Here is a 27,944-nt window from a genome sequence, read left to right as displayed (position 1 = left end):
TGGAGCGGCGCTGCTGCTATGTGACACCCCCGCAGCGGCGAGGCCTGGCGCGGCCATTTTGAAGGCGGGCGGAGGGCGGTGAGGCGGCGGCCAATCGGGGGCCAGCCTCGCGCGCCAGGCGGCGGCCGCGCCGAGGCGCCGGGCCCAGGCGCGGGGCGAGGGAGCGGCGGTAACAACGGTAATGCAGGGCGGTGGCGGCTAACTGCGATAATGCAGCGCAGGGCAGTGCCGGGTGACGGCGGGTAGTGCCGGGTAACAACGATAATGCAGCGCAGGGCAGTGCCGGGTGACGGCGGGTAGTGCCGGGTAACAACGATAATGCAGCGCAGGGCAGTGGCGGGTGACGGCGGGTAGCACGAGTAGCCGGTAACTCAATGCCAGTTAGCGGCGCCTAACAGCAGTAACGGCGGGCCCGCGGCACGGAGGGGAAGCGGAGGGCTCGCAGAGCTTGCCGTAGTCGGTTCCGGGAAGATGGGGCCGTCGGGGACAGCGACGGCGGGGCCGTTGTGGGTGCGGGAACCACCGTCTGATGCCTGCTCCCGGCCGCCGGGAATTTCTCGCGAGCCCGAGCAGTGGTGGCGGACAGCGCAGCCCCCTGCTGATGCCTGCTCACTGGCGTGCGATCTGAAGTTGGTTCCTGAGTCGGTGTCCGTCTTGAGTGGGTGCCGCATAAAAGTCGCGCTATTTTCAGCCAGGTGCTAACCGGAGCTGTCGGTAGCTGGGCGCTGTGTTACATCCTTAAACACAGTTGTGCAGCAGGTCCAGCAAAGAGTGCCTGGCCCCGGCAGATAGCCAGGCCGCGCTTCACAGGACGCGCCCACCCAGAGTGAGCGCGGCTCGGCTTCCCCGTGGGCCCCCCAGGTTGGCTTGTGGCCGTGGCTGCTGCTGGCGCTGCTCTTGGGTGCCGGCTGTTTGCCCGCGCTGTACATTTAGGCGGCTGGTTATTTTAATCGCTACAAACTCATAGCGTCCTGAATACTCCTTGCGTGGACCTGGATTTTTCAGTTTTACTGTGTGCTGTGTATTTCTTGTAATTTGTTGCTAGCTAGTGTGATGTCTTCTTGAATCTGTATTGAGTGAATAATTATCGTCTGCATGCATTCTCAGAGCCAATCAAGATAGGTTAAGGTGATAGCACTACCTTCAGTGCAGAAGAGTTAAAAGTTTATGTACTTTTCCATTTGGAAAGCGTTGTAGGTCTGATTTGTTTGTCCCTTTTTATCTCTTCCTACAAGTAGGTTAAACTTAAGTGGTAGAGCCAGGAGCTCCTTTCTTCAGTTAGAGGTGTGGTATTGTTACAGTGAAAGCCCCCATGAAAAGGATGTTGCTTAAACTCCTGAGAAAAAAGGCTATTATGTTCCACATTCGTGCCATAAAACTGATGGTCATTTTCTGAACATGAAGTGTTGGATAATAATTCAATAATTTCCATTACTGTGGCCACAGTGTGGTCATTAAATGTAATCAGTAGATCAGAACTAAAAAAAAAGGTTAAAAGGTGTGGAAGAACTGTATTATTAAAGTTTATATCTTACTATTATTACATTTCCTGTCATTTAGAAGCCAACAATATTTTTTTCTAAATTATGCTTTTACAAATTACTGTCATCACATACTTTTATCTGTCCAGTAATTTGTCTTAATTTGACATACAGAATATTTGAGAAGATTAGTTAAAGCTTTCTAGTCTGTGACAAATAAGAAAAAAGTTTGCAATGTGAACAATGTTTGATATCCCGTGTGGCAAACTTAATGCCATCTTGAGAATAAATAAATAAATGAATATCTTCTAAATATACTGACAAACGTCCCTATTGATACTATAGAATTACTTAACTCTTAATAGCTATGTCATAGCAGTATTTAGAGATTGTGCTTGGAAGTTAGTAGTGTTTTTCTGTGTGGGTACTACAGTATAGCAAAACCTTATGCCTGAAAAATGCTTACTGGATTTTACTGGGATATGTATATCCAGCATACAATAGCAAAAATATTTAGGGAATCAAATTTTGTTATGTATGATGAGAATTTAGACTTCTAACTGAAGTAGCAGAGATCCTCACAACTAGTTCTGTGTGTTTCCCTTGATGCTGGGTCAGGGAGTGTCCAAGGCTTTTGGGCAGACCTTGATGTTACAAAGTCAAATCTGAAGATGAAAACAAGATCTTTACAACAGTCAGTGCTTAAAGATCAGGGCCTTTGTGTTCTTGATATACTTGTTAGTGTGGGGGGAATAAAAATGCAGATCAGTTCTTTTTGGTGTTTGGGTTTTTTTACCCCAGCCCTTTACTAATTCAACTATTTGCACAGGTAATGAGCATAAGAAATAAGGTTTCTAGTTACACACTAAAGATGTGTAAATTCTATACAATATTTAGGAACATTTCCATGTTTTGGGTATGTGTGTTGAATTGGCACTGTGATGCAAGATAGTTATATGTTGAAAAAAGTTTATATCTTTTTCCCCTTTCTTATTTTAGAGAGAAATTTATCACATAAAAGAAATGATTGAGTCGGTCAAATTAAGAAGACAGTGCATGCTGGATTTCTACTCGCATTATGAACATCTTTGTGAACTTCAAGGTTCTTTCCCACTGAAAGCTGTGAAGGCTAACGGGACTCGTGATGCTGTTGATCTAATTGTAGATCACATCAAAGCTACTGATTGGGTGCCGCTTCTGAATGCTCTCAGGCATAGTAAGACTCTGACTTCTATTGGAATAAGAAGTTTACATCAATATGGTCTTGAAGATTCAGGTCTGTATAAAAGATAAGTATGTTTATGTATGTGTGTTAGAATTTGTTGCATAAAACTTCTGTGTGATTGAATACATGGGGAGAAGAATTGTTATGTTTAAAGAATTATTTTAATTTAAGGAAGTACACAAAAAAAGGAAGGTATGATTATAATTGCTTTTAAGCCAATAGGGACTGGATTTTACTGATGTGTAGTTTTCATTTTTTACTAGGTGTTGAAAGATACAAAACTTACTTTAGAAGGAGAATTCCAGCAACACTGTCAAAAGACTTGACTGGCCAACTGTGCAAAGCTGTGAAAGGCTGTCTCAGTATATCAGATGTACTAAAAAACTTAGAACTGCAGGGTTTGCTTCTGAGGGAAAGAGACCTAGCACTTTTAACAAAGGTGAGAAAATAATATTATACAAATAAATGGAAAATATGCCCAGAATAAACAATAGTAGCAACTAATCTTTGCAAGTATTTGTTGCAGACAGGGATATTTCTCTTCCAAGATATTTATGTAGTCTTTACATATACAACTACAATTATTCTGCTGAGAGATTTAGTATAACCTAGTCTTAACTAAATGTCTCAGAATCACAAGGCTTGCTAGAAAAATCTTAGCAACATCTCTGCCATGTCCTTGAGGCATATGACATACGCTCATGACTGAAACCACTGTGCATGTATGTGATAGAAGGGAAGTTGTGGGATACCAAGGAGATAAAAACTGTTGTTCAGATGTATTATTGAAAAGCTCCAGTTTACTTGTGAGTGGCTTCTAGGAAAGGAGGTTGCTGCTGGTTGCTCACGGGCAAGCTTCCTCTGCACTAAAGAAATGAATTCACTTAAACTAAACATGAAGGTTTGCTTGTTTTGACCTTTGTCTGAATCCCCCAGAGTTTCTTGTAAGGAAGAGTTGGAGCAGTTTAGGTGACTTTGGGTGGTTTTTTTCTTTTCTTTTCTTTTTGATCTTAAGGGCTTGGCGACAGCTTCGTCTCTAGAGAGTGTCTCTTTAGCCCACTGTCCAATTGGAGATGATGGGTTGGAAGGTAAGTTCAGAATCAAAACCTGTAAATATACTTTTCTCTTTTTCAGTTTCCAAATAGGTAAGCACATTTTTCAGGTATTTCCATCCCTGTTTTAAATTAGTCTGTGGCGATTAAAAGAACAATCTTCATTTTATTCTGCATAACTCAGTAGTGTTTAAGGACTTGAATTTCTTCACTTCAGGCTAGTAAATAACTGTACTACTTTATAGTGAAGCTTCTACTTTTAAATAAAACAGCATTTATATTTCTCTACTCTTTCCTGATTTGCTTATGTTTCTATAAGTAAACTCAAATCATATATGTTCTAGCTTGTTCAGATATTCTTTGCTGAACTTTGGCTCTAGAAATGTATAAACTTAGAACAGATTAAGTGTATTTAAAATATACTCTGTATTTCAGCACTAGTTCTTTGTCAAAGCTTTTGGTTGTTAAAGCAGCCTCCTAATAGGCCACCGAAAAAGTGTGTTCTGATTTAAGTGCTGTGTATAGATAACATGCATGCTTTTGTTTTCTTCAGCAATCTGTAAGAGTATAAAGAATACAGCTACTATCAGATTTGTAAACTTCACGGCATGTAGCCTCACATGGCGAGGGGCGGAACATATAGCAAATGTAGTAAAGGTAATTCAGTCTTTCTTAGAATGGAGTGTTTGTAAGAATGTAATAAATTTAATTTTTTTCTTTTGCTTTAAAGCCCAAAATCTATTAAGGCGCTTCATGAGGAGCTTGTGTGAATACCAAAATTAAGTGTGCATTCTTATGAAAGCTGTGCCTTTGTATGAAAAAAGTAGCTTAGTTTACTGGTGTGGGATTTAATTTTGCTATTTCTGAGGAAAAAAAAAACAAACATAAATAATAGAGGAAAGTATTTTCTTTAAATGAGGACTAGGCCTGTAAACATCTGACACCTGTTTTGGGCGTGCTTCTTTCATTGTCAGTAATTTTGAAAAAATGTCATAATAATAATCAAATTTACTGTTTAGAAGCTACTGATTAATTGATCAGTAGGCTTCTGCCTAGTACTATGTTTTAACCAATATTAATTGTGATTTCTGTGAAAGCACAAAATTTTGTAGTATGTATTTATTTCCTATACAACGTGCCTTGAAAGTGTCTGTCGAAAGAAGGTGATAAAATACTTTGCAGCAAATCTAATAATATGTTTTGCAAACTGGGCAGTCGCAACTAATATGAGTTACTGGCAAGGTTTAAAAATTATTTATGTTTCTTGAACTCAGGAATGGTATACTTATATCAGAGTATATTCCTTATACCAGCATTCAAGCCATTGAATGTGGTTTACAAAAAAAGGTAGCTTGTGACCATGTCATCAATTCTGGCTTTGCCATTACATCTGGTAACAGCTTCTTTGTTTGCAAAGTATCAGGCATTAAGAAGACATGGTGAAGCTTGGGCTAAAAGCCTACGTTACAGGAGACCTGACCTTGAATATATGACAGGTTTGAGGCGGATTACTTTGAACTGCAACATGCTTGTTGGAGACAGAGGAGCAAGTGCCTTTGCAGACTGTCTAGGAGAGGACCTTTGGCTAAAAGGTATTAAAAAGTCTTCTACTAATGAACAGCAGAGTAATTCAGGAGTTTCCTTATATAGTAACTGTAGACATAATGATGTATATGTACTGAGATATTCCATATAATATAGAACTTTGCCTATACCAGCAAATTCTCTGTATACTTCACGTCTGGTAATTACTAATTGCTGTAAGGATTTCTCTGCAAGATCTCTCTATCTCTGTATCTCTACTATTGTCTTTTCTGCTATCTCCATGTCTCACTACTGCATCTTTTAAAATACAGTAGTGGCAGGCGGAAGACTTAAAATTGTCAGTTATAACAGTTGCAGCCAGAGGAGCAACTTACTATGTAGCTTGGGAGCAGTACTCTTTTTTCCAAGGAAATCTCTCTTCCTCTCTTGAATTAACTGAATACTGTTATCTAGTATTGTCCTTCAGTATTTTTGAGATTGATTTTGTTCTACAGTGTATCTATTACTATATCTAGTAATTACACAAAATTACTAATGGTGCTGGTGTAAATCATAGCATTCTGTATGTGGAATAAAATACCTGATTTATAGTTTTGTTTTACAGTTTGAGGCAGGTCTACAGGTAACATCCATACTGACTAAAGAGAATAAGATTAGAGAACATTTAAACAAACTGGACAAAGAGCAGTCCATCAGCCCTAATGGGATGCATTCACAAGTGCTGAGGGAGCTGGCTCATGTAATGTTGAGGCCACTCTCAGGAGTTTTTGAAAGATCATGGTGGTTGGTAGGGGGTGTATGAGGACTGGAGAAGGATAGCTAATGTCATGCCTATTTTCAAGAAGTCTGGGAAGGAGGACCTGGGAAACTACAAACCAGTCAGTCTTTCTTGGATCTCTGGAAAGGCAAAGATGTTCTGCCATCCAGAAGGACCTCAGCAGGCTGGAGAAATGAGCTGATGGGAACTGCATGGAGTTTAAGAAAAGGAAGTGCAAAGTCCTGCACTTGGATAAGAATAATCCTGTGCACTAGAACATGCTGGAGCTGTGTGGCTGGAAAGCAGCTTTGCAGCAAGGGTGCTGCAGATCCTGGTGATCAACAAGCTGTCCATGAGACAGTGAAGTGCCTCTGTTGCAAAGAGGGCCAGTGATGTTTGGGTAGCATCAGGCAGAGACTTTGTGAGCAGGTTGAGGGGAGGTGATTCTTCCTTTTTAGTCAGCACAAGTAACGCCATGGAATCTGTGGTACAGGAGGGAGTCCAATGAAGTGCCACTAAGATGAAGAGATAAAGCAGCTCTGATATCACAAAAGGTGGAGGAAGCTGGGACTCTTTGGCTTGGAGAAGGCTCGGAGTGGGATCAAGGTGTACAAATATCTGAAAGGAGGATGTAAAGGAGATGGAGACAGACTCTTTCCAATGGTGCCTGGTGACAAGGCAAGATGGATTAGGTGGAGATGAAAACAGCGGAGGTTTTTCATCAACATGATGAAACCCTCTTACTTTGAGGGTGACTGAACACTGGCACTGGGTGCCCACAGTGGTTGTAGAGTGATTTAAATTACCTCCTCTGCAGATGTTTCAGTAAATATGCAGTAATTTCTTAATGTTGAAAAGTTCTACTTGTCTTCTTGAAAGTAATACTCCTGTTTATACACGACTGTTATCATCACGTCCTTATTTCTCATGCTTTGTGTTCTATGAAATGGTGGTTTTCAGCAGGATTAATTTTTTTAAATATCAACTATTAAATTACTAACTAAAAGCAGTAAAGCAGTACTATCTCCACTGATGTTTTATCCTTTTTTTTTTTTTGCATCCTTAAACATTCTAGCGCTTGATTTGCAACAGTGTGGAATATCCAATGAGGGAGCAAGGTCATTATTAGACGCTCTTCAAACTAATACAACATTAGTGGTACTTGACATAAGAAAAAATCCATTAATTGGTATGTATCTGTGTCTGCATTTATCTTCTTTGTGTGGTGGTTGTTTCTTTTTTTTCCTCTTCAGTCACTATATGGGGAAAGATAAACTGCTTTCAAGAAAAAAAGAACATGCCACAGTAATTTGCTAAACATTTTTAAAGCAGGAAAACAAGCAGGATAGGTAATGTGTAATTGCTATTCAATGATCTGTTTGTTCACATGAAGAGTTATCTCTTACAGAAAATTCTTAACAAGGTGTTTTAATTAATTCTAGATCATGTTCTGATGAAAAACATTATTGAAAGAGTTCTTAAGAATGGTAACAGTGCTGATTCAGAGGTATGTTTTACACATTTTGGAATTAGTTGGGGGTTTTCTTTGTTGCTTCCATTGCATTGATTTTTTTTAAAAGTGTGACTTTTTTCAAAATGAATCTAAAACAGCTATTCTAGTTCTAAACAGAAGTTTGACTTAGTACAAATGAAAAAGCGCTAGGGGAAAACCTAAACCCACTGTGATGAACATGTTACTGTATTGGGCTTTCTGTATAATTTCGTACATAATTAAAGTTGTCACATGTAATAAACCTGAATATACATTTAATGGAAAGAAAAATAGAAATATGTGTGTATTTCAGCATTACCACAGACTGTTGGCTAAATACTGCTCCAGAACTGCTGTAGGGGTTTCTACTACACATGTCCTTGTCAACATGGTAATAATAACTTCTAATTAAAAAGTAAAGGAAATCATATTTTAAAATTTAGCACTTAATTTTTTAAACTTATTTCTTGTCTCTAACTTCTGTAACTAAAATTTTTTTAAGTTGCTCAAGGCTGTCCCTTCCAATGCAAACCATCTATGAAAACAGAGTCCAGTTAAAGTACAGTACCCCCTTTCATCTTTATCTTAACAGTGCACACAGAGTTCACAGTAATATGCATAAGCTGAATATCTAGACCATTTATGAGTAGGTATACTGTTGAAATATGCAGAAATCTGATTCAGTTCTCAAAGGAGTCCCAGTAATCCTAGTTCTTGTGTTGTAATTTAATCCTTTTTTGGTTTTTGAAGAGACTAAATAAAAACAGACATGAAGATGTGTAGGGACTGTCTAATAAGCTGAAAATTTGAGTATAGGATTTCTGGAGGATTAATACAGTTTCCCACTTCAATCTCTAGAATAACTTTTTTGAGAGGCTGGTTGTGAGGAAGTGCTCTTTCTGCTTGGCAGATGCAATCAAAACTTGCAAAATGTCACAGGGATCACGTGAAAAAAAACATCTGCTTGGAAATGCTGAAGAAAATTGGAAAGTCAAACCATGGAAAGAAGCAACTCTGGGAAATCTCCCATCTGCTGAAATATCACTTTTGGATTCAACACATTAGTTTTATATTCAACCAGTTACTGTGGTGTCTTAAGTTTTGTTGGCAGTGCTAGTAATTCTTCATACTTCATTAACAACATGGATGAAGAAATAATGACCACCGCCTTGCTAAGTAGCTTTGCTGCTTCTTTGCCAGTTACAGCTCTCTTTACTTCCATCCTGCTTTGTGTAAAAAGTGGTTGGTTTTTTTTCAGTAGCATGTAGTTGATTCCCTTCTGGGCTATTTTTCTAGATTTGTGAGAAGAATTGTCTACTGCTAATTGACGCCTTTGCTAAAACAAAACTATATATTTTTTCAGCATTGTGTAGCAGTATAATGAACTGTAATCACAGATATGACCAAGTGTAATAGGTGGTGAAAATTTGTGTGGTTTCTGAGAAACTGAATAGCTTAAGGTAAAATCCATTGAAGGTGTCTACAAAACAGGATGCTTTCAAAACATTGTTTTTGTATTTTGCTGTCTTCATAGTTGCTTAGGTGTTGTACAAGAACAGCAGTAGGCACCCACCTGAGACAGGCTATTGGCTGGATGAACTACAGGTTTAACCTAGTAAACCTGCTCTTTTTAGGTGTCTAGTAAAATAAAATTAAAATTACTTTTGCTCTTAGAAGCTTGCAATATAATTTTACTCTTTCTGGGTATGTTTTAATTTAAAATTATCAATTTGCTTGCACAGATACTATATCCAGCTGGAGACACAGTAAAGTTTATACAAGGATTAATTGAGTCCAAAGTGAAAAGAAAAGGTTTTTCTTGACGATGATAAATTTGGATTAAACTTCATTAGTTAGAGTACAGTAATGGCATTTTGATCATTCTGATACTTTAGATGGTAATAGCTCCGGCATACTGTTCCTAGTACTCTTATGTGGGATTTAGGTCTGTGTGAGACAAGCTTTGTGTTAATGTCATCTGTATTTTCTTCAATGACTGCTTCAGTCCTAGACCCTGTACTAGTGATGCACACTGAAAAGTATGTGTAAGGTGATTTTGGAATATCTAGCAGGAGTAATTAAACTTTTTATGAGGGCAAGGGGAGCCTTTAGGAATAGAGCTGTTGCTGTAAGGAAATGAAGTTTGAAGTACAGCTGTGGCCTTTGATCATTGCTGTGTCTTAATTTTATTTCAGGGGTTCTACTTTGTAAGGATGAATTTTCATTACAGGCAGTAAAAGTAAACTTTGTTTTTTAAAATACTGACTTTATCAGTAATACAAAATCACATTAGGGATGCTTTTATTACTCTGGAGAGCTTTGGCCTGAGCCAGTCATTCATGTCAAGCCAGTTTTCAGGGAATGAAGTGCAGAAACCAGGGTTGCTTCTTTATAGGATTGATGCTGGGGTTTTTTTTTGCTATAGAAGGGGGACTGTTTTGCACAAGAGAAAGAATACTATTGGATGGGATATTGTAGTAATGTTTTGGGAACACTTTCTGGTAATGTAGACTATCATCTGTGTTTGAATTTGGGCTTTGTGAGACTTCAGTTTTTTCTTGATTTTACAGCTTACAAAGTTTTCTGTAAGTAGCAGTGTTCTCTATATCTGACAGCTACCTCTAATTTTAAGTAAGCACTTAAATAACTGTTACTTAACTGATTTGTTTCTCTTTAAAAAAACCCCACTAAATTCCAGTTTAAGTGGCTGATGTCTCCGTCTTCCAAAGATGCTTTGAAAACTAAGCCAAAGAAAAGAACCGTTATCCTAGGAAGTGGTCGGAAAGGAAAAGCTACTATTCGTATAGGTAATTCTTTGTTTTTTCTGGCTATAGTAAATATTGTCCAGAAAAGTGTATCTTAATGCATAAGAGCTTAAATTAGAAAATGTATGATGTGTCTAAATGTTAATGTTTTACAGAACGCTTGTCTCCAAAAAATAAAAAAAATCTCTTTCTTCCTAATTATATAATGCATCTTCTATCATCATTGGTATTTGTAGGAAACTTGCTTTTGTTTTTAGTGCTGCTAGATGTATGGCTGGAAAAATGGTAGGATATGCTGACTTTAAAATGTGTGGAAGCATTGCACGTATTTATTCTGTGTCTCCTCAAGCTTTCACTTCTGCAAAGCCTGGTAGTAGTAAGTTGTCTAGTTCTCCTGCTGTTGTGACCTTTCTGTAGCAGGTTGTCTTCTGCCAGAACAATCAATCATTTTTTAACTGATGTACAAAATGTTCTAAGATTTCTTTTTTAACTTCATGTAGACGTATTATAAATAGTATGTTTAAAATAACATAGGGATCTTGAATATTTATAATTAAGTACTGATAGCTGCAATATTAAATATATTAAATATTAAAGCTGCAATAAGCTGCTAAAAATTTCACTGTAATACATTTCACTGTCTCTCATCTTTGCTCTAGTTATCTGGAAGCAGAGAGGTAAGCATAAATCAAAGGAAGTCTTTGTACAAATAAACTATGGTGATCAGGGTGGTGGTGAGAGAAGAAATGCTTGGCAAATGTGATTGTGGAGAGTTTTCTGTTTATTTGGCTTTTTTTCTGTTTTGAGTTGCTCATTGTGTGTGGGTTTTTTATGTGTTTTGGGTTTTTTTTTTAAGAGAAGGAGGGGATCAAGGTGAAAACTGCTGTTTATGATGTTCTGAATGAATTGAGATTTTAGATCCTGTTGACTAAGTTACGTATTTCTATACCATTACAAAACCAGTTATTTTATTATCTCAGAGAAACAATAACTTACCTTAGTTCTCATTAGTTTAACTGTAGGAAATATTAGGTGATTAGTTTTCTAGACTTACCAGTTTCTGGATTAGAGAGAATGTGAGGTAGAGTGATCATCCATATTAGGTTTCTTTGCTGTATCTACTTTGGTGCTGTATGATTTAAACAACAACAAAAGACCAGACCAGTGAACCCTGATTTTTCCTGTTAGTGAAGGGAAGAGATTGCTGGTGTCCTGTAAAAGAGATTTGCATGAGTACTAGTTTTTTTTTAACTATTTTGCCCATGAACAAAATAATGTTCTTCACTTTAAAGCCACTAGAGAGCAATTGGAAGTACATAGGTTGGTGCCTTTATTGTCTGTGTGGATGGTTTAAATTCTGATGTGAGACAATGGAATTAAGTATCTGAAATCAGAAATGTGAGTAAACCTCTTCTGCTGCAAAGCTTTACCTCCTTTTTTGAAAACCAGCTTGTCTTGCATCAGCGTAACAGCAGTTAATTATACCAGTTTATAATCAAAAGTTTTTTGACACTTAAGCAAAATTAGACTGAATTTCCTGCAGTCCTTATTATTAGGAAATTTTATGAATGGTACGTGATGAGTTTGTATGTGAATAATGTGTAATGAATTCTCTTTTCTTTTGATTTTGATCTTCAATCCAGGATTGTCATCTAAAAAATCTGTAAGTCCTGGGAAAAAAAATTTCACTGTGCGAGAGAGTTACTCACCAAAACCACTACCACCAGGCACAAAAGGCTTCCTTCCTTGGCGGACTGCAGAACGCGCAAGGAGATGCAGGTGAGGTTTTCATGGTACGAGGGAAAATACTAAACAAGAAAACTTGGATGATAAATGTAGTAGAGAACAATGTTAGCTTTTTAAAATATGATTTGAAAGGTACAAAATGTCATAGTAATTTTTTCTGTTTATATAAATTTTGAAGATTTTACATAAATTCTTCTCTAGTAAGTATTTAAAATACACAAAATTACATGATAGTCATAGGAATATTCATATGCAGCAAGAAACCCCACTACAACCAAACCTACCTTTTCTGCATATTGTTTTGTTAGTAATGATTTATCAGATTTATCATAGCTAAAGAGGCAAGTTAGTGTTCTGAACTTGTAGTGTAGTTGTTTTGAGGTCGAGTTCAAAGTGCTTAGGTATTTTCCTGCCTCTTTTTTCTGCTTCACCTTACCCAATACCGGCATAATTATTGTGAGCATTGAAGACCTGTAAATTAAAATAAAACTGAAAAAACTTACTCATAGAAACCATCTTTTGAAACAGTTTTTGTTTGGTTTTTGTTTTTTTAATTTATTCCCTAAATCTTGGCCTCTCAAAATGGAGACTATATAACTGTTTTAACAGGAAAATTACTTAATGCGCTATTGCAACGACAGTTATTAAGCTTGTTTTTCAAAATGCTGAACACCAAATTCTCCCACTGACTTTAGTTCAAAATAATCGATAAGATGCCTATTGAAGATACTAGTGTTAGCATCCAGTAGTGTTGTGTCAAATCATGATTAAGTAGGGTGTACTAATCAAAATGAGAATATTATGAGGCCTGAAGGGATATAGTGCAGTGTCTGATGCTTACTGTTACTGCTTCATCTGTTCTAGAATGTTGTGTTTGGAACATTGTAAACTGAGTTTCCTCAAAAGTTTGTTTTTTTTTTTTTTTTTTCCTCCTGAGTTTAGAGGTGGGGCAGTGGATTGTGCTGGAGAATTGCCAGTGAAGATTCAGGTACTGTTTCTCTCACATAGTGGTTTTGTTTTTAGTGGGTAGATGTCTGAAAAAAGGGGAAAGTGTTCTCAACAGGATCTCATTTTCTGAAAGATAAGATACTTTTTGGGACATACTTTTAAAGACTCTCGCTCATGGAACTGAAAAAAAGTAGTTTACCATCAGCATTTGGTTGAAGCTTCTTTGATACTTAGTTTACTTCCACTTCTATCTCTGTATCTTTTGGTTTCCTAGTCTTAAGAGCTAGCCGAGTTGGAATATAGGCACAATCCATCCATAGACAATAACTAACAGCATTTTTCTCTGAAGGCTTTCTGCACCATTTTTGATGTCTTGGATTTGGACAATATAGTTGTTTTCAGACTGTCAGTGAGCTGCTCTAGTAAACCTACCAGGAGGAGAAGAAGGACCCTGTCTTCACTCCTTCTGCTTTGTATCTTGTTTCCATCACAGATGGATCTGAATGCTGCAGAAGTCTCCAATTATACTCTGCTCTGGTGTAGGCCTCCCATGGACTGCAGTCCTTTGGGAAAACAGGGGCTGGCACAGGATGCCTGTGGCAGCAGCTCCTTTGACCCATCCCTCTGCTCTTCCCTGGCTGGAATGGGGGTATATTGGTGCTACCATAGAACATTTCTTCCTGCTCCCAGCCTGATATTGCCTCTGCTATTTCTCACTCTTTGTTTCCACCTCTTGTGCCTGTCGGGCATTTTTTGCCTTGCAGTGTGTCAGCTGGGACTGGCTATGTCCTGCATGGGTCAGCCTTGACTGTGCCTTGCGAGGCCTGACTGCTGCTAAATCCTCACCATAAATGCTCAACATAGGCATACATAGGAATGGTTTTTTAATATTGTTTTATGCAAATTTATTTCAAAGTTGTATGGCTGGGCAATATGTATACAGCGTAAGGGATGCTGGGGAATAACTGTATTTAAATTAAGCTTTTGATATGATATAATCTTTGATTTTTGCTACATATTGTTATGCTATGAGTGGGCATGTTTTTCTTTTCTGGTGTAACTAGACGGGTGTTCCTGTGAAAGTGACACTAGAAAGTGCTTCTACATCTGAAACTGAAGACACAGAAGATCTAGAGGATGTTGTCCAGCAACCTGATTTGGCAAAATCATTAGATAAGACTGATGTAGTTCATTATCAACAGTTGGAGGTAAGAAACAATGTTCAATGCCTTAGTCTCCATAAAGGCAAATTGTGTCAATTAAACCATGGTTAATTCAGAAAATTGTAATTAAACAAATAACCAATTTTGGAGCAGGATTTCAGAATAACCTAATACAGCTACAGTATACATAATTTCTGTTCCAATCTTGAACCATAGTGCACAGGTCTTTTGATCAGTGTTATTGCCTGTAGTATTTTCTTTCAAGTATTTCCTTTATAAAAGTATTCTCATGTTATTTCTAAGAGCTAAAATATAGTAAAGAATGTTGTGTAAAAATAATTATAAAAATAGCTAAAAGAGTTTGAGTTCCGTTTTATAACTGAGCCTAGTAAACTTTTTTCAGTTACTTTTTATTATTCCTTCTACTTCTTTGGTACTTAAAAAACTTAGCACTAGTGAAGCAGACTGTTTCTGCAAATGTCTTGACTGGGAATGTTCTTATAAAAGAAAGGGGTGGAAAAAAGTTATATGTCAATGGCTCAATAATGCTGTTGAGGTAATCTAGCACTATTATAAAGTGCAGAATAACCCTCAGGCAGAATAACTTAGTTGTTTTAGAAGTGTTAAGATTTGAATTCTGTTTGGAGAAACCAATGATTACTTCTGTAAATAAGATCTACAGTCAGTTTGGGCTTGCTGGTTGTTGTCAGAGCACCACACTGGCTGAATTTGCTGTTCATATGTGTAAATGTTGGACTGTATGTTGGTCTTTGTGTAAGAGGAGTGAAGTTAAGTTTTAACTTGATGTAGATTTATCAGTAGCAGGAATGTTTAGAGTGGGATATAGTTGTGGAAAGCAAAAGTACTGTACAAATACTGCATAATAACTACCAGCCTTTTCAGCTGATGTATACTTTTTCTTTAGACCCTTTCCTCTTTATAACTTTCGTTCAGGAAGATTTCGAGGTTTTCACATGTTGTTGGAACTTAAAGTTTTATAGCAGCTTTTACTCTTAGTGTGCAATGTATTGACATTGCGCTGTGTGGTGGCTTCATCACTCTTACCAAGAGCACTGTGTCTGAAATCATAGAATTCCATGTCATGTGCAAATTGCTCCGAAAACCTTTATGTAGGAACTACTGTGCTTGCAGAAAGCTTTTGATGTATTTGTTCTTGGTATTTGGAGAGGGAAAAATATTATATTCAGGACACACAGCAGAGGCAGGCAGTGTTTTGTGCTTTGGGGAAGGGTTGTCATACTGATCTATTATGTCAGTACAGTGATAGCTGTACCACTACATGCAGGGCTGCTATAAGGAATAGATAATTTGTGATTAATTTGAACCTCCTTGAACGGAAACTCACAAATTCTGGTAACCTACCCCCAAATTTTGATTTTTCTGTGCTTGTAAAGGTCCAGATTTTCCTGACTTTCTGAATTTGAAAACCAAAATACTTTCTTAGGCCATGGTTGCTTATCAGATAGCACCATTTAAGCAATCTCCACTGATTCTCTGCCTCACCCATTGTTTCTGTTACCTTGACACAAAGCAGGTTTGTCATTATGGCAGAACCAAACTACCAAATTGGCACCACTGAATTGTCTATTTCCCCTCTGTCATTTAGTCCCTGTTCATTTCTTGTTTCAGTCTTTTTCTATTTTGCCCTTTTTCATGTTTGTCTCATCCTAAGACTGTCAGTAAATAGCTGTTACTGCACAGCAGCTTGCAAGGGGAGGGGCTTTGAGGAACTGATCCAACTGAAAAGCAGTCCAGTGTATTTGGTGGTAGCAGGCCTTTCAATAAATGGGACAACCTGTTGTGTTAGAACAATTATGGGAATGCAGAGTGGGAATAAGTAGTAAGAGGTGGGAATTCCTTAAACTGCTGCTTTGTCAAAAAAAGCTCTCCAAGCATCTCTTGATGTGATTGAATCACCAGACTTTCACTCAAGTATGCAAGTCTTGGAGAGCTTCTCTACATCCTTCTGCTCAGAAAGGGGCTTTAAGCATATTCTTAATGAAACAAGGAGTACTTAGTTGTGTTTTCATAAAAAAATAATCCTTGACTGGAGAAAGCCTAATTTCTACTTAAATGAAAAATAAGAACTGATAAATACTCTTTCCTTCCACTAGAGGGAATCAAATGTCAGAGTTGATTTTGATGAAGTGTGTAGTTGAGGTAACTTCCATACTTTTAAATTTTAACTAGGGATTTAAATGGTAAACCTCACTCTTAATCTAGTTAACAGGGCAACTCTTTCTACATCTCACTACTTTATGAATTACAAAGAAGTAGAAATTGCAGTACAACTGTTTTGTTTTGGTTGGTTTTTTTTTTTGAAGTCTGGTGCAGTGAAGTAGAAGTACCTGGCTATCTGGCTGGTTAGTTACTAATTTTTTTTAAATATAATTTAATTTTTTAAACAGCAGTGTTATAACCTCTGTCTAGTATTGAACAGATATACTGCCTACAGTAATTCTGAGGGCTACCTGTATTTTGGTGTTCAGTTTCATCTTAAAGTCTATCAGTGCTGTCTTTCTGAGCTGTAATACTTGAAGGCCTAGTCTTGTAGCTTGGATGTACTCACATTTTAACCCTGATATTTTTTAATAATCTTTTTTTTGCACAGACACCAGGGCATTGTGTCAACTAGTGAACTTAGAAGTAAATCAAAGATTAAAGTATACATATACTTGTAATATGGTGACAAATTAGTTTCTTTAAATGCTGGCTTTGATGCTGCTTGTGAGGAGATGCCACTGCAGTGTTCAGTTTTGTTATGAACTCAGCTGATAACCATGAAGTACTATGTTCATGTAGAGTGCAATAAATCAAGTTCAAGCATTATCGCAAAACATCTACATTTCTGTTTAAAAAATCATAATAGTTTGATTACTATCTAAACCATTGACCTTTGACATTACAAACCAGCAATTTGAAGAAAAAGGTCAGTGCTTTCATCTTTAAAATTATCTAAAATCTCTCCACAGCAAAAATACTATAAAACTATGGTTTCTAAAGTAGAGTTCCTAGCATACATCCTAGAAACTTCAAGATACAAATAATAATATGTATACACCTGCACTGTAAATGGAAAGGTAAGAATTCTAAGAAGACTGTGACAGCTGTGAGACTAAGAAGTCTGTGATATCTGTTACTGATCTTTAAAGCTGGAATCCTGAGGGAGAGCCAGGTCACATGTCAGGTTGTCAGTGCAGAACATTATGGTTTCTGCTTTCTGTGCTGTGCTTCTGTGTCTGTTACAGGTTTTATAGCTTCCATTACTTGCACATGTTCAAAGGTAGATGGCAGTAAGATTGTGGTATTTGTGGGTGATTCTCCTTAGATGTTTGCCTCCCACCCTATGCCTGCAGGTTAGATAATGCTAAATCTGTTTCAATGCTCAAATAGGAGGACAATAAAGATATGGCTAGCTTCTACTTGCGGCATTTGATGGGTTGATGCTAGACTAGGGATTTTAGGAGTGGGCTTCACTAGAGTGAAGCCCACTCCTAAATCATCACTTTGAGTGATTGCCACTTAGAAGGGCTTTATACAAAGAGTATTCTAGAACCTGCATCTTGGAATCAGTTGCAAAAGTACCTTGCAACTTACAACACCTTTGCATTTGTATAAGATTTACTTTTGCCATGCATTCTTGCATGCCAGTCTTCTCAGTAGATTGCTTATATGAAGTGCAGTAGTATGCCCTTGAATAAGCTTTTGCTAGTAAACGAACTATTTCAGTATTACTTGAATCTTTGATTCTCTTTAGAACTGGTTGATATGGTGTGTACAAAAAGAAGTGTCCTTTTACATATATGTGCCTTTATACAAAGTGAAAGGGAGAAGTTTTGTATACTGTGAATTTTTATAGTCTAATGTCTGAAAAATAGAATAGCTTCATGATTTGAACACTTTTCACCTTTTGAACCAGAAGATTATTAAGGTGTGAAGAACAAAAATTCTTGCTTGTTTTTCCAGTTCAGATGCTGTAATTAAAGATGATAATGCTCTGCTGGCTTGCAAGAAAATGTGGTATTGCAAATCTGACTACTCTTACTGAAACTGAGATTTACTACTTAGAACTAATAATTAAAATACAAATTTAGGAATCTCAGGAGTAAGACTACAATATATTTATTAGGTTTTTCGGGTTTGTTTTTATTCTTGTTAATTCAACACTAAACTTGGAATTGTGAAAAACTTTTTATGAAGAACTTAAGTGAATTATAAAGAGTACAGTTCTTACGCTTTAGAATTTTGTATTCTTACAGCTGTAAGAAGGAATAAAATCCTGGATAAAGAAAATAGTTGGAAAATCTAGATATGGCTGCCAAGGATTTCTTATTAGAGCTTTTGATGATGTAGATATATTTAATTAAAAATGATCCTTGAAAAACTGAAGGGGAAGTAGAGAAGAACATACATTCTTGATGGTTATGTCATAGGCCAAAGAGACTTGGGCTGTAATTTCTTGTGAGCAGTTGCAATCTTACAAATCTTTTAAGTGAATCACAGTTATTTCTACTTCTCTGTCTTAATATTTTGCATCCTGGAGTTATGTGTTGGTAGACCTTTTGTCTTATATTTTTGAAGAAGATATGTTTGAAATGTCATTTGCTAGTTGTTAAGTTGTTGAGTTTTTTTAATTGCATGTTAGTCTGACATTTTGAGATAAATTTCATGATAGTTTGTCTTGTGTTTTGATAGTTGGAGCTGGAAGAATGCATGGAAAAGTTAAAGGAAGAACAGAAAGCTAGAGTAAAGGCTGAGGAACGGTTATTAGAGGTAAAGGTATTTAAATTTTAATGATCTTTACTTTTAAAGGAGGCACTGCTCAGAAAATACACTTACTTAATTAGGACTAGTTATCAATGACCGCTAATGTGGGTAGCTTCCAGAGTTTCAGTTCAAAGTCACGTGGATTGTTTACTGGTCTTAAGGGCAGTGATGAAATCTGTGTTTAGTAATGTTTGTTCTACGAATTCTGTTCCAGAGCCTTGAACTCCAGCTCAAGCTTCTCTTACAATGTGTTTTATTAATTTTCTGAAACACTTATGATCTTGGGCACCCTGATACCTTTTTTTTTCTCAAGAAAGTGATTAAATCTGTTTGCAGTATGTACACATGGATAGTTCTTTGTCTCCCTACTCACTTACCATGACTTGTGCTGAAAAGCTGTTTGTTGCAATTGTTGTTCAGTTTGGTTTATTCTGTACCTTTGATTTTTAAGTTTTATTTCTGGAGGCAATAACCATATTGGATGGTTTTCTGCATGTCACTTGTTGCTAAGTGCAGTTCAGCTTTGACAAAACTGAACAACTTATCACAGTTAAATTGCAAGGTTTGTTTCTGCTCTGCTGTTGCTGACCTAAAAATATTCTTCTGCATGAATAAGCAGAATTTCTTGTAATCTAGTTGAGCGTAAGGTAAACAAATAAATGTATTGAGGTAAGGTAGTGTAAAAAAAATGGATTGGTCCTTAAATGTCATTTGGAGGGGAATAAAAATGGTGATAGCCTTTGAAATATTAGCAACAAGTGATAGCCCACAGTACAGGGAACAGATATCCACAAAGGACTCTGCACTTCTTAATGACAGATTGTAGCTGTCTTGTGTAACTATCCCCATCTTCCTGTAATGTGATGTGCACCAGTGGGCTCCCCTGCTGGGTGTCTGTTGTTTAGATCCTTATATGCGTTTTAGGCAAAACACCCCCTTCAAGAAATCTTTCTCTATGAAGGCTAGGCTGGTTGGACTTAGCACCCTGTCCCAGGAGATGGAATAAACCAAGCATTAATCTCTAAAATTGGGGGTTTTTGTTGCTTATTTATCACCTACAGTGCATTTCCCAATTTATAATTTTTTTTGTCCTGTCATAAAAAATGTAACATGGAAATGTGATAGTACTTGATTGCGCAGCTGTATTCTTAAATGAGTGAGTTAATGCTTCCCTCAAACACAAAACCTTGTATGTCCTGCAGTTATCAGGCAGTTTTTAGTTTCCTCATTGATTTGATTAATGGTTGATGTGAAAAAAAAAATTGAATCATGTTAAACTTTCAGTTTTGGGATGCATGGTGCAGGGGAGAGATAACAGTAGTATGCATTCCCCTAGTACAGAGGACTGAATATAAGAAGGACAGACATTGGCCTTCATTAAGGTTTTTGCTAGTAAAATAAAGTCTTTGGTGTTAACATGTCATATGATACATGCAAAGTAAAATGATATGAAAGCTAAATTTTTCTGCTTGTACTTGCTCTGTAACATCCTGTATGTACTGAGGACACTGCTGAACCAGTGTTTTTGAGTGCCTGCAGGAGCATCTATGGTGGCATAGAACAGCAGTTCCAGATAAGCAGACCTGCACAGAGCTCATGTAACAGTGCCTTGAAAATGTGTGGTGCAGCAAATTCTGCATCTTGGTATGTCAGTTATTTCAGATACTCCTCTTCGTGATGCTTCTGCTTAGGCACACAGAAGTGAGGTTTGCTATTTTGGGGTCTTTTAAACTGAAAATGAAAGAAATTTCTTTTCTTTTTTTTCCCCTTGCATAGCTGGAAATTGAAAATGCAAGATTAAGGAGTCTAAATATCTCCCTATCCGAGGTTCTTCATGCACAGTCAGTAACCAGCATGATTTTGGAAGATGAAGGTGTTCTAGGCAGCATTGAGAACTCTTTTCAAAAGTTTCATGCTTTTTTAGACCTTCTTAAAGATGCTGGGTAGGTTGTCATTTTAAATCTTGCTGTTTTTCCTGAGATCTTTCCAAAATTATCCTCACTATTAGGTACGCTTGCCTGTTGCCCTGCGAGATTCCTGAGTCTGTACTCTCAGAGAGCAAAGGAAAATAAATAGCTGTGTACCTATTGTTTAGTCTTTTCCTAGTGGCAAAAGCATGATCTAAGCACTGTTCAGCTGACTTCATACAGCTGTCTTTGGGAAAGGCTTTCAAGAAGCCTATTCCAAAAGATTTGAAAGCTTCCGTTAAAGCATGTTTCCAATTATTTAGTGAATTATCTTTGGCTCTTACTGTTCCCGCAGTATGAAAGGCTCAAAATGCTGTTGAATTGCCTTCAGAAAGTGTCCTGTTGTCTTGTGCTCTCCATTCAGTAATTGAAGTATGGAAATCTAGGTGGATGAGTCTCCAGCCTTTGTATTTAAAGTCTGTATTTATTGTTACTGTTATTATTAGTAGTAGTACTACTACTAGAGTTATTTCAGAGAGTGTTGATTAAAGTTTATATTACCACTGTACTTGCAATTTTTCAGGATGGTTCATCCTTCCCATTTTTTGAAAAATTTCAGCTTGAACCAGATTTGTAAAGCTTGTATGACCAAGCATGACAGTCTCGTCCACAAGAAGGGCATGGTATGAACATATGTTGTAGTGTACTCTGTGTATTCAGAGAAGATCACAGAAGATTTTATTGCTCTCTCTGTCTCCCATTTCCATATTGTAGTGATATAATTGTAGTAATAGGACTCAGGCCTCAAGTTGTGCCAGGTGAAGTTTAGATGGGATATTAAAAAAAAAATAAAAATCTCTACAAGTGTAGTCAGACATTGGAACAGGCTGCCGTGGAAGTGTCCAGAAAACACCTGGATATGGTGCTTAGGGGACATGGTTTAGTGATGAACCTAGCAGTGTTAGATTAATGGCAAGACTTGATGATCTAAAGAGGTCTTCTTCAACCTTAATGATTCCATGATTCAATGATTCTAACTTACTGTAAAGCCCTGAGGCAGTGTTCTAATTTTGTGACAATCACTTTATAGAGTTGCCATTACTACAGGAGGTTCAAACTTCTCAGGAAGGGAAAAATGCATTTTCACTACATGAAAAAATTTCTTCATATGGGCCCTATGTCTGTTCATAGTAATAAGGAGCTGCTCTGAAAGTTACAGAATTCCAGTCATGAAGAATGCTCTTCTCAGTAAGCTTCTATATATCATATGCTATGCTGTCAGTTAATGACTACAACTTCTAAGTTTTTACTGAGGCTTAAAACCCACATGTGATTGGTTTGGCCAGCTTCCGAGTTGGCAGGGGACCTAACATAATTGTATTTGTGAGGCTTGTCATTGTCATGTTAGAGGTTATACTATTTGGAGATGTGCGCCAGTTTCTGCTTGAATGACACGTGTTTTAATCTTTGTTCTGCCTGACATGGAATGTCATTGCCAGTATGCTGCTGAATTCAGTGCTAAATAGGAGAACTTTGTTCTCAGCCTTGTAACGCTTGTTTTGAATCTGCAGGCTAATTTGTGCAAAGACAAGAAAATACCTTCAGCAACTTGTTTTCATCTTGGTTAAGATACTTTGAGCTTCACATAAAATAATGAAAAACTACGTTCAAAGCTTTAAACAGATTCTACTTTTGATTTTGAATGTTTAGTCTTTCAAAGAGTCAGAATAGTTTGTGTGACTTTCTCTTACAGGCTTGGACAACTTGCTGTATTAGCTGGGATAGACCAATCAGATTTTGGCATTTTGGGACATCTACAAGTAAATTCGACTATCAGTAAGCCTGTGAACGTGGTAGAGGAGAAGTCATTTGAAGAAGAAAGACAGGAGCACACCCAGAATAGCAAAGTAAGTCTTTAGAAGGAATGCTAGGGGCAATTCTACGTGATACTCCTTGATGTACTTTCCAGCTGTTAATTCTCCTCTGATTCATGTAGTTATTACTGCAACCCTTTGCTGTAGCTGCATTATACAGACTATAGTAATTCAGTGATTAATGTAAGTTTTTAAAGTGTTTACCACTTGGATTACAAACTGCAGTGTTTTGTAATATGTTAACCTTTGGTGTTGTTTCCTAGTCTGAAATAAGAAGTTCCGATAGTGGTATGCATCCATTCAAATTGAAAAATATCATGATTGGGTTTTTTAGAAACATTTAATAATGAAATACAGTGTTTTCAAGAAACCTAGTCTTACAGGAGAGGCTATACAATGTACCTTCTGAAAATCATAAATTATCTTGTAAGTAATTGCAGTGTATATGTCCAGTCCTGATAGATTTCTCTGTGACCATAACATGAGTTTCAGGCAACTACAATTTTGTAGTGTTTGTAAATATTGCATAAGGCTTTAGGTTCTGCCCGGTGAATTAATAGTAAACATTCTTCGTTTTTCAAAGGAGATATTAAAATTCCTGTAACATATGGGAAAAAACCCAACCAGGCTGTTTTAAAGGATGTTAAAAATTTATATACTGGTGGCCTTATAGCTATGTCCAAGCTGAATAAAACTGTCATACCAAGAATAACTCTTCATTCCAGTATGTTTCTTATATCCAATGTCTTCCCCTCTAACTGTTCTAATTTCCTCAACACATGAGCTCCTTAAATATAGTGTTAAAAATTTGAGGATTGTTTTAACAGTGTGGAGAGAATTTCCAGTTTGAAGTTTGAAGACTCTTGTTCTTATCTCCTAGTATTGGTAATGAGTTTGGCTTCTTGTAGCAGCTAGGTGTTGTGGTATAGAGTGTTGAGACTATGTTGCTGTGAACTGCTAGTAAACATAAGGAATTGCAGGTGTTTCAGAATGATAGATGGGATTAAATTTTGGCTGCTTTTGTGTAACTGACACGTCTCTGTAGTATAAATTTCAGGCTAGTTGTGAAACTGTAATATGCCTGCTCTGTCATTATCACCCTAGCAATCTTCAGAAACCTGTTTTGAAAGGTGATGAGGATAGTGCAATTGCTATTATTACTTCTGCATCTTACTGATATTAGGTAAAGACTGTATTTTGCTTGGCAGACTCCAGTATACATTGCAGTTGCAAAACTGGCTTTTTATTTTTTTCTCTAGTTGCTTCAGTTTGTTTCTTATTGGAATCTTTTGTTTCAGAACAGAGCTGGGGACATCCAACTTCCTCTTTCTGGCACATTTCAATCCCAGATGGTTGTGAATAATGGATTTTCATCACTTAGAGAAATAAGAGAACTTCAGGCTGCTGGACAGCAGTATCTGCCAGGTTTGTGGAAGGAAAATGAAGCTCAAACAATTAACCAAAATAAAGACGATAAGCCTCGAAGTAGTACTCCATTATTATCTGAGAGGAGAGTCAAACAAAATGAACAAGCAAGAGAACGTCACTCAGCAAGGCAGTTGGCTACCAGTCTGCATTCATTTGCTGATTCCAGTGTACAAATCAAAAGTGATGATAGCAGAATATCCAATTGTATTTCTGGTGAAAAAAGCAAAAATAATTCCTCTAAGAAATACATCCCCATAGCAAATGAAACAGCAACTCCAAGTAATGGTGTGAGAGGAGACAGAAGTAGGCTGCAGGTAGTAAATGTTAGCTCTGGAACTGATACTCTAGGATCTGGCTCTGAAATACAGGAAAGTATACAAAGTGTTAGCAGCATTTGAAATAGTTCTAAAACGTTTGAACTGTTCTTTACACTTTGCAAGACTAGGTTTTGGATGTCTCAGTATAATTAGTGAATTTTTGGTAAAGTTTTGTAGACTTAATGACTTTTTAAAGCATTGCATACTTCTCAGTATTCCTGTTTCATGTTTGCATTCCTTGTCACTAGATTTTTAGTTTTGAAAATGTGATACACCTAAAATGGTACCCATCAGTTTGTACTACATATAAAGGACTCTTTGACATATGGATTTCATTATCACAGATTTTTTTCAGCTAATAAAGTTAATTTGAGTACAGGTTTTTTTCTAGCATTTATTTTCAGTGTATTCCATTGGGAGTGCAGAAGTGGTTTTGGGGCAAATATCAATTCCTGCATAACAATGTGTAGGTATGACATTCCGAAAATTAGTGTGAGTTTCAGAGGCAAAAATGAGCCCAGAAACATCCCTTTAAGAAACTTTTAAATACAAACATTGTTAGTGCTATGACTGCAGATCATAGAATAATACATGTTGGAAGAGGCCTCTGGAGGATGTATAGTCTAACTCAAATTGCTCTCAGGACCTAGAGAAATGTGAAAATGTAAAACTAAGAGAATTATTGTTGTTTTAAAACTCCTGGGTTTTACCTCTGGCATCTCGTTCTTGTCCTTGTGCTCAGGCAGCTGGTTTGCAGCTTCTGAACTAGAATATACTTACTACATACAGGAACTAGGCAGAATCATTTAGGCTGAACTGGGGTAAAAAACAGCCTGTAACTATTTTTTTACTCAGTCATCTGGTATGTGATTTCTGGAACACATAGGATCTGTAGAAATTCCTGATTCCAGTTGCTTGACAAATAGGAAAAACTCATGAACCCTCAAATTCAATCCTACAGAGCAAATAGTGCAAGATTACCTTAGCTATTGCAATATTGCACAAGTAATTGCACAATGAAAGTATGTTCTTTGTACAGACTTTGTCACTTCAGAATATTAGAAAGTAATACATTAATCTCTGTTATTTTTACATATTTTGCTTTGCCAACTGCTTGTCTGATTCTTCAGTTGTTCTTTGTGATTTTGGTTTGACTGAACAGTTATGTGCAATCTGTATATTCAGCAGTAGAAGCCTACCTATTCCGTTTTTTAAATCTAAAATTCTAAAGCTAATCACTGAGAAATGCTTGATAAGATTATAAATTCAGAAGTGTTTTATTTGTGGGGTTAGGAGTTAGGAGTCTGTTACTTGTCCCTAGAAATACTATGAATAAAATAATTCATGTATTACATGCCCAAAAGCAGGTGATAGTAAATATCTTTCATGTTTAAATACTTGCTTTTCAATATTTGCATTTAGAGTATGAATTACATCAAAAATAATCTTTTAAAACAAAATTGAACAGGCAGTTTGCAATTTAGATGGACATACTTTTTTTCAGTGGATTAATACTTAACTTTTTTTTAAGAGTGCTATGGTATTGCACTCTACTGTAAGAATCTGTAGTGCATGCTTTATATATCGTTGGATCTGAAACTGGCAGAGACAATGGATTGAAGCTACTAGGGGAGAAGTATTCTTTTAAGGCTATCATGAATACATCAGAAGTTTCAAGGTTTTTAATAACGATTTTAAAACTCATTTACAAGAGGTATTTTACACATATAAACATATAGTTTCTATATATATTTAACAGTAAAGTATTCTAATAAAAAGTAAAAATACTTTTACTTTAAATTATTAGGAAACCATTTTCTACCCTGAGTCTGAGTATAAACTGTTTCATTCTCTTGCTATTAGTTAATATTTTATGTAATTGTCTGTGTTCTTGACATAAAAGCCTGAAATCAATAGGCCAGCTCTTTACTAGAGAACATGTTACTGTTTACATATAAAACTCAATAATTTTTTTCTCTTTTCACTTAGTCTTCCCAAGACCTACTCTTCACAGTTCAGAACTTCGATCTCTGAAAAACAAAATAGCCCCGAACCTTTGTTTGAACCACCTAAGTGCTAGATTTCACCAAAATTTGCTCCTCTCACTAGTTTGCTAGACCAGACATCCCAGCTGCCTCCTGAAACGCTTGCCAGGTCGCTATGTAGTCAGTGTTATTTGTCTTTTAATGACGTCCGTTTGTCAGCTGTAGTACCAGACAGAAGACTTGTGTACACATGCTCTCCTTGAGTGAGCTGATTCTTTTCCAGCAGTAGTCAATCAAGGTTTTGCTGTCCAGCATAATGTGAAGTCAAAATGAACCTAATAAACGTTAATGGAAAACTCTGAAACTTTATTTAAACTTTATCTTTTCATCTGTCTGTTTTTCCACATATGCATCATAGTAAATAGTAAATACAGCTTTTTGCTTTTGTGTCAATTAGGCAAATCCACGTTCATCTGCAGGGACTCACTTGTGGCACTTGAAGGGTCAAATTCTCTGTCAAATTCAGAAGCATTCCTGGAAATAATGGGTTTGAAAGTTTATATTGGCTGACTATGAATACATGGTATGATTTCATGATGGAGTTCATGTTTTTGATGTAATTAAAACAATAAATCGTCACTGCTGCTAGCAAAATATTAAAATAGGAGAAATCTCAATCCAATACGAACAAAACTGTAATGTAACCTATACTATTTCTCTTTTCTCTTTCCATCTGCAAAAGCATAATGATTCTTTCCAATTTTACATACTTCCATCAGTGCACAATATGAAGAGGATTTTTTAAAGCTTCTAGATGACGAGGCTTCCAGCAGAGTTGTCCTGTGATCTTGTGGGACCTGCTATTTTTGACCCTGCTGGTCAGGATGAGACTTCTATGAACTGAAAGCTCCAATACCTCGTATTTACACCAGTGCTTGAGCTGACACCAGCTCCAGCTTGCCTCGTTTCTATTTTTGTGTTCTAGCTCTTTGTGCCAGCATTTGAAGTACATTTTTAACTTCGAAGTTTTAATTTCCCTTGTGGTTTGTGCCACACAAGTAGGATTTGAGACTGATGCTGGTTGGATGTTGAAGCACTTACTGTAGTAGCAGGGGGGCTTCCTGACCTGATTCCCCAACCTACCCTATTTCTGACTGCTTCCAACTACCCCTTACTACTTTGGATACCATTTTCCTAATCCAACTGGAGTTTGAAGTTGCCTCTCTGGGCCTACATAGGTGCTTTAGATTTGATACTGGAAAAAGCCCATATGAAAAGCCTGTATCTTTTGATCTTATTTCTACTTGAGACACCAGTAAAAATGTTTTTTAGTCACATCTATGGTGTTACTAAGCATTTCAGTAGACGTTTCTAGTTAATTAAAACTAATTCTAATAACCAGAAGTAAGTTAGTTCTGGGTATTGTGGTGTGAGACATACTTGAAAAATAGCCGTTTTGAAGATAATGTAT

At 36.9% G+C, this 27,944-nt stretch overlaps 1 protein-coding gene across 2 annotated transcripts; it reads left to right on the top strand.

The window, feature by feature from the left end:
* Window positions 1–143: 143 nt before the first annotated feature.
* Window positions 144–24,866, top strand: CEP78 (centrosomal protein 78). 2 transcript variants are annotated; one of them, XM_066339079.1, is made up of 17 exons: window positions 144–178; window positions 2,481–2,757; window positions 2,970–3,145; window positions 3,722–3,794; window positions 4,312–4,415; window positions 5,176–5,350; window positions 7,136–7,249; window positions 7,503–7,567; window positions 10,251–10,359; window positions 10,977–10,994; window positions 11,961–12,096; window positions 13,006–13,051; window positions 14,076–14,219; window positions 18,891–18,968; window positions 20,739–20,905; window positions 22,623–22,776; window positions 24,042–24,866. In XM_066339079.1, exons 2-17 carry the CDS (start codon window positions 2,505–2,507, stop codon window positions 24,567–24,569), a joined length of 2,340 nt encoding a protein of 779 aa, XP_066195176.1. In that variant the 5' UTR covers window positions 144–178; window positions 2,481–2,504; the 3' UTR covers window positions 24,570–24,866. The 2 variants fall into 2 exon arrangements, with proteins under 2 accessions (XP_066195176.1, XP_066195177.1); XM_066339080.1 differs by lacking the exon at window positions 10,977–10,994.
* Window positions 24,867–27,944: the final 3,078 nt, after the last annotated feature.

Source organism: Sylvia atricapilla, chromosome Z (assembly GCF_009819655.1).
Source record: "Sylvia atricapilla isolate bSylAtr1 chromosome Z, bSylAtr1.pri, whole genome shotgun sequence".
In the NCBI taxonomy this organism is placed as follows: domain Eukaryota; kingdom Metazoa; phylum Chordata; class Aves; order Passeriformes; family Sylviidae; genus Sylvia; species Sylvia atricapilla.
This window is presented reverse-complemented; position numbering and strand designations above follow the sequence as displayed.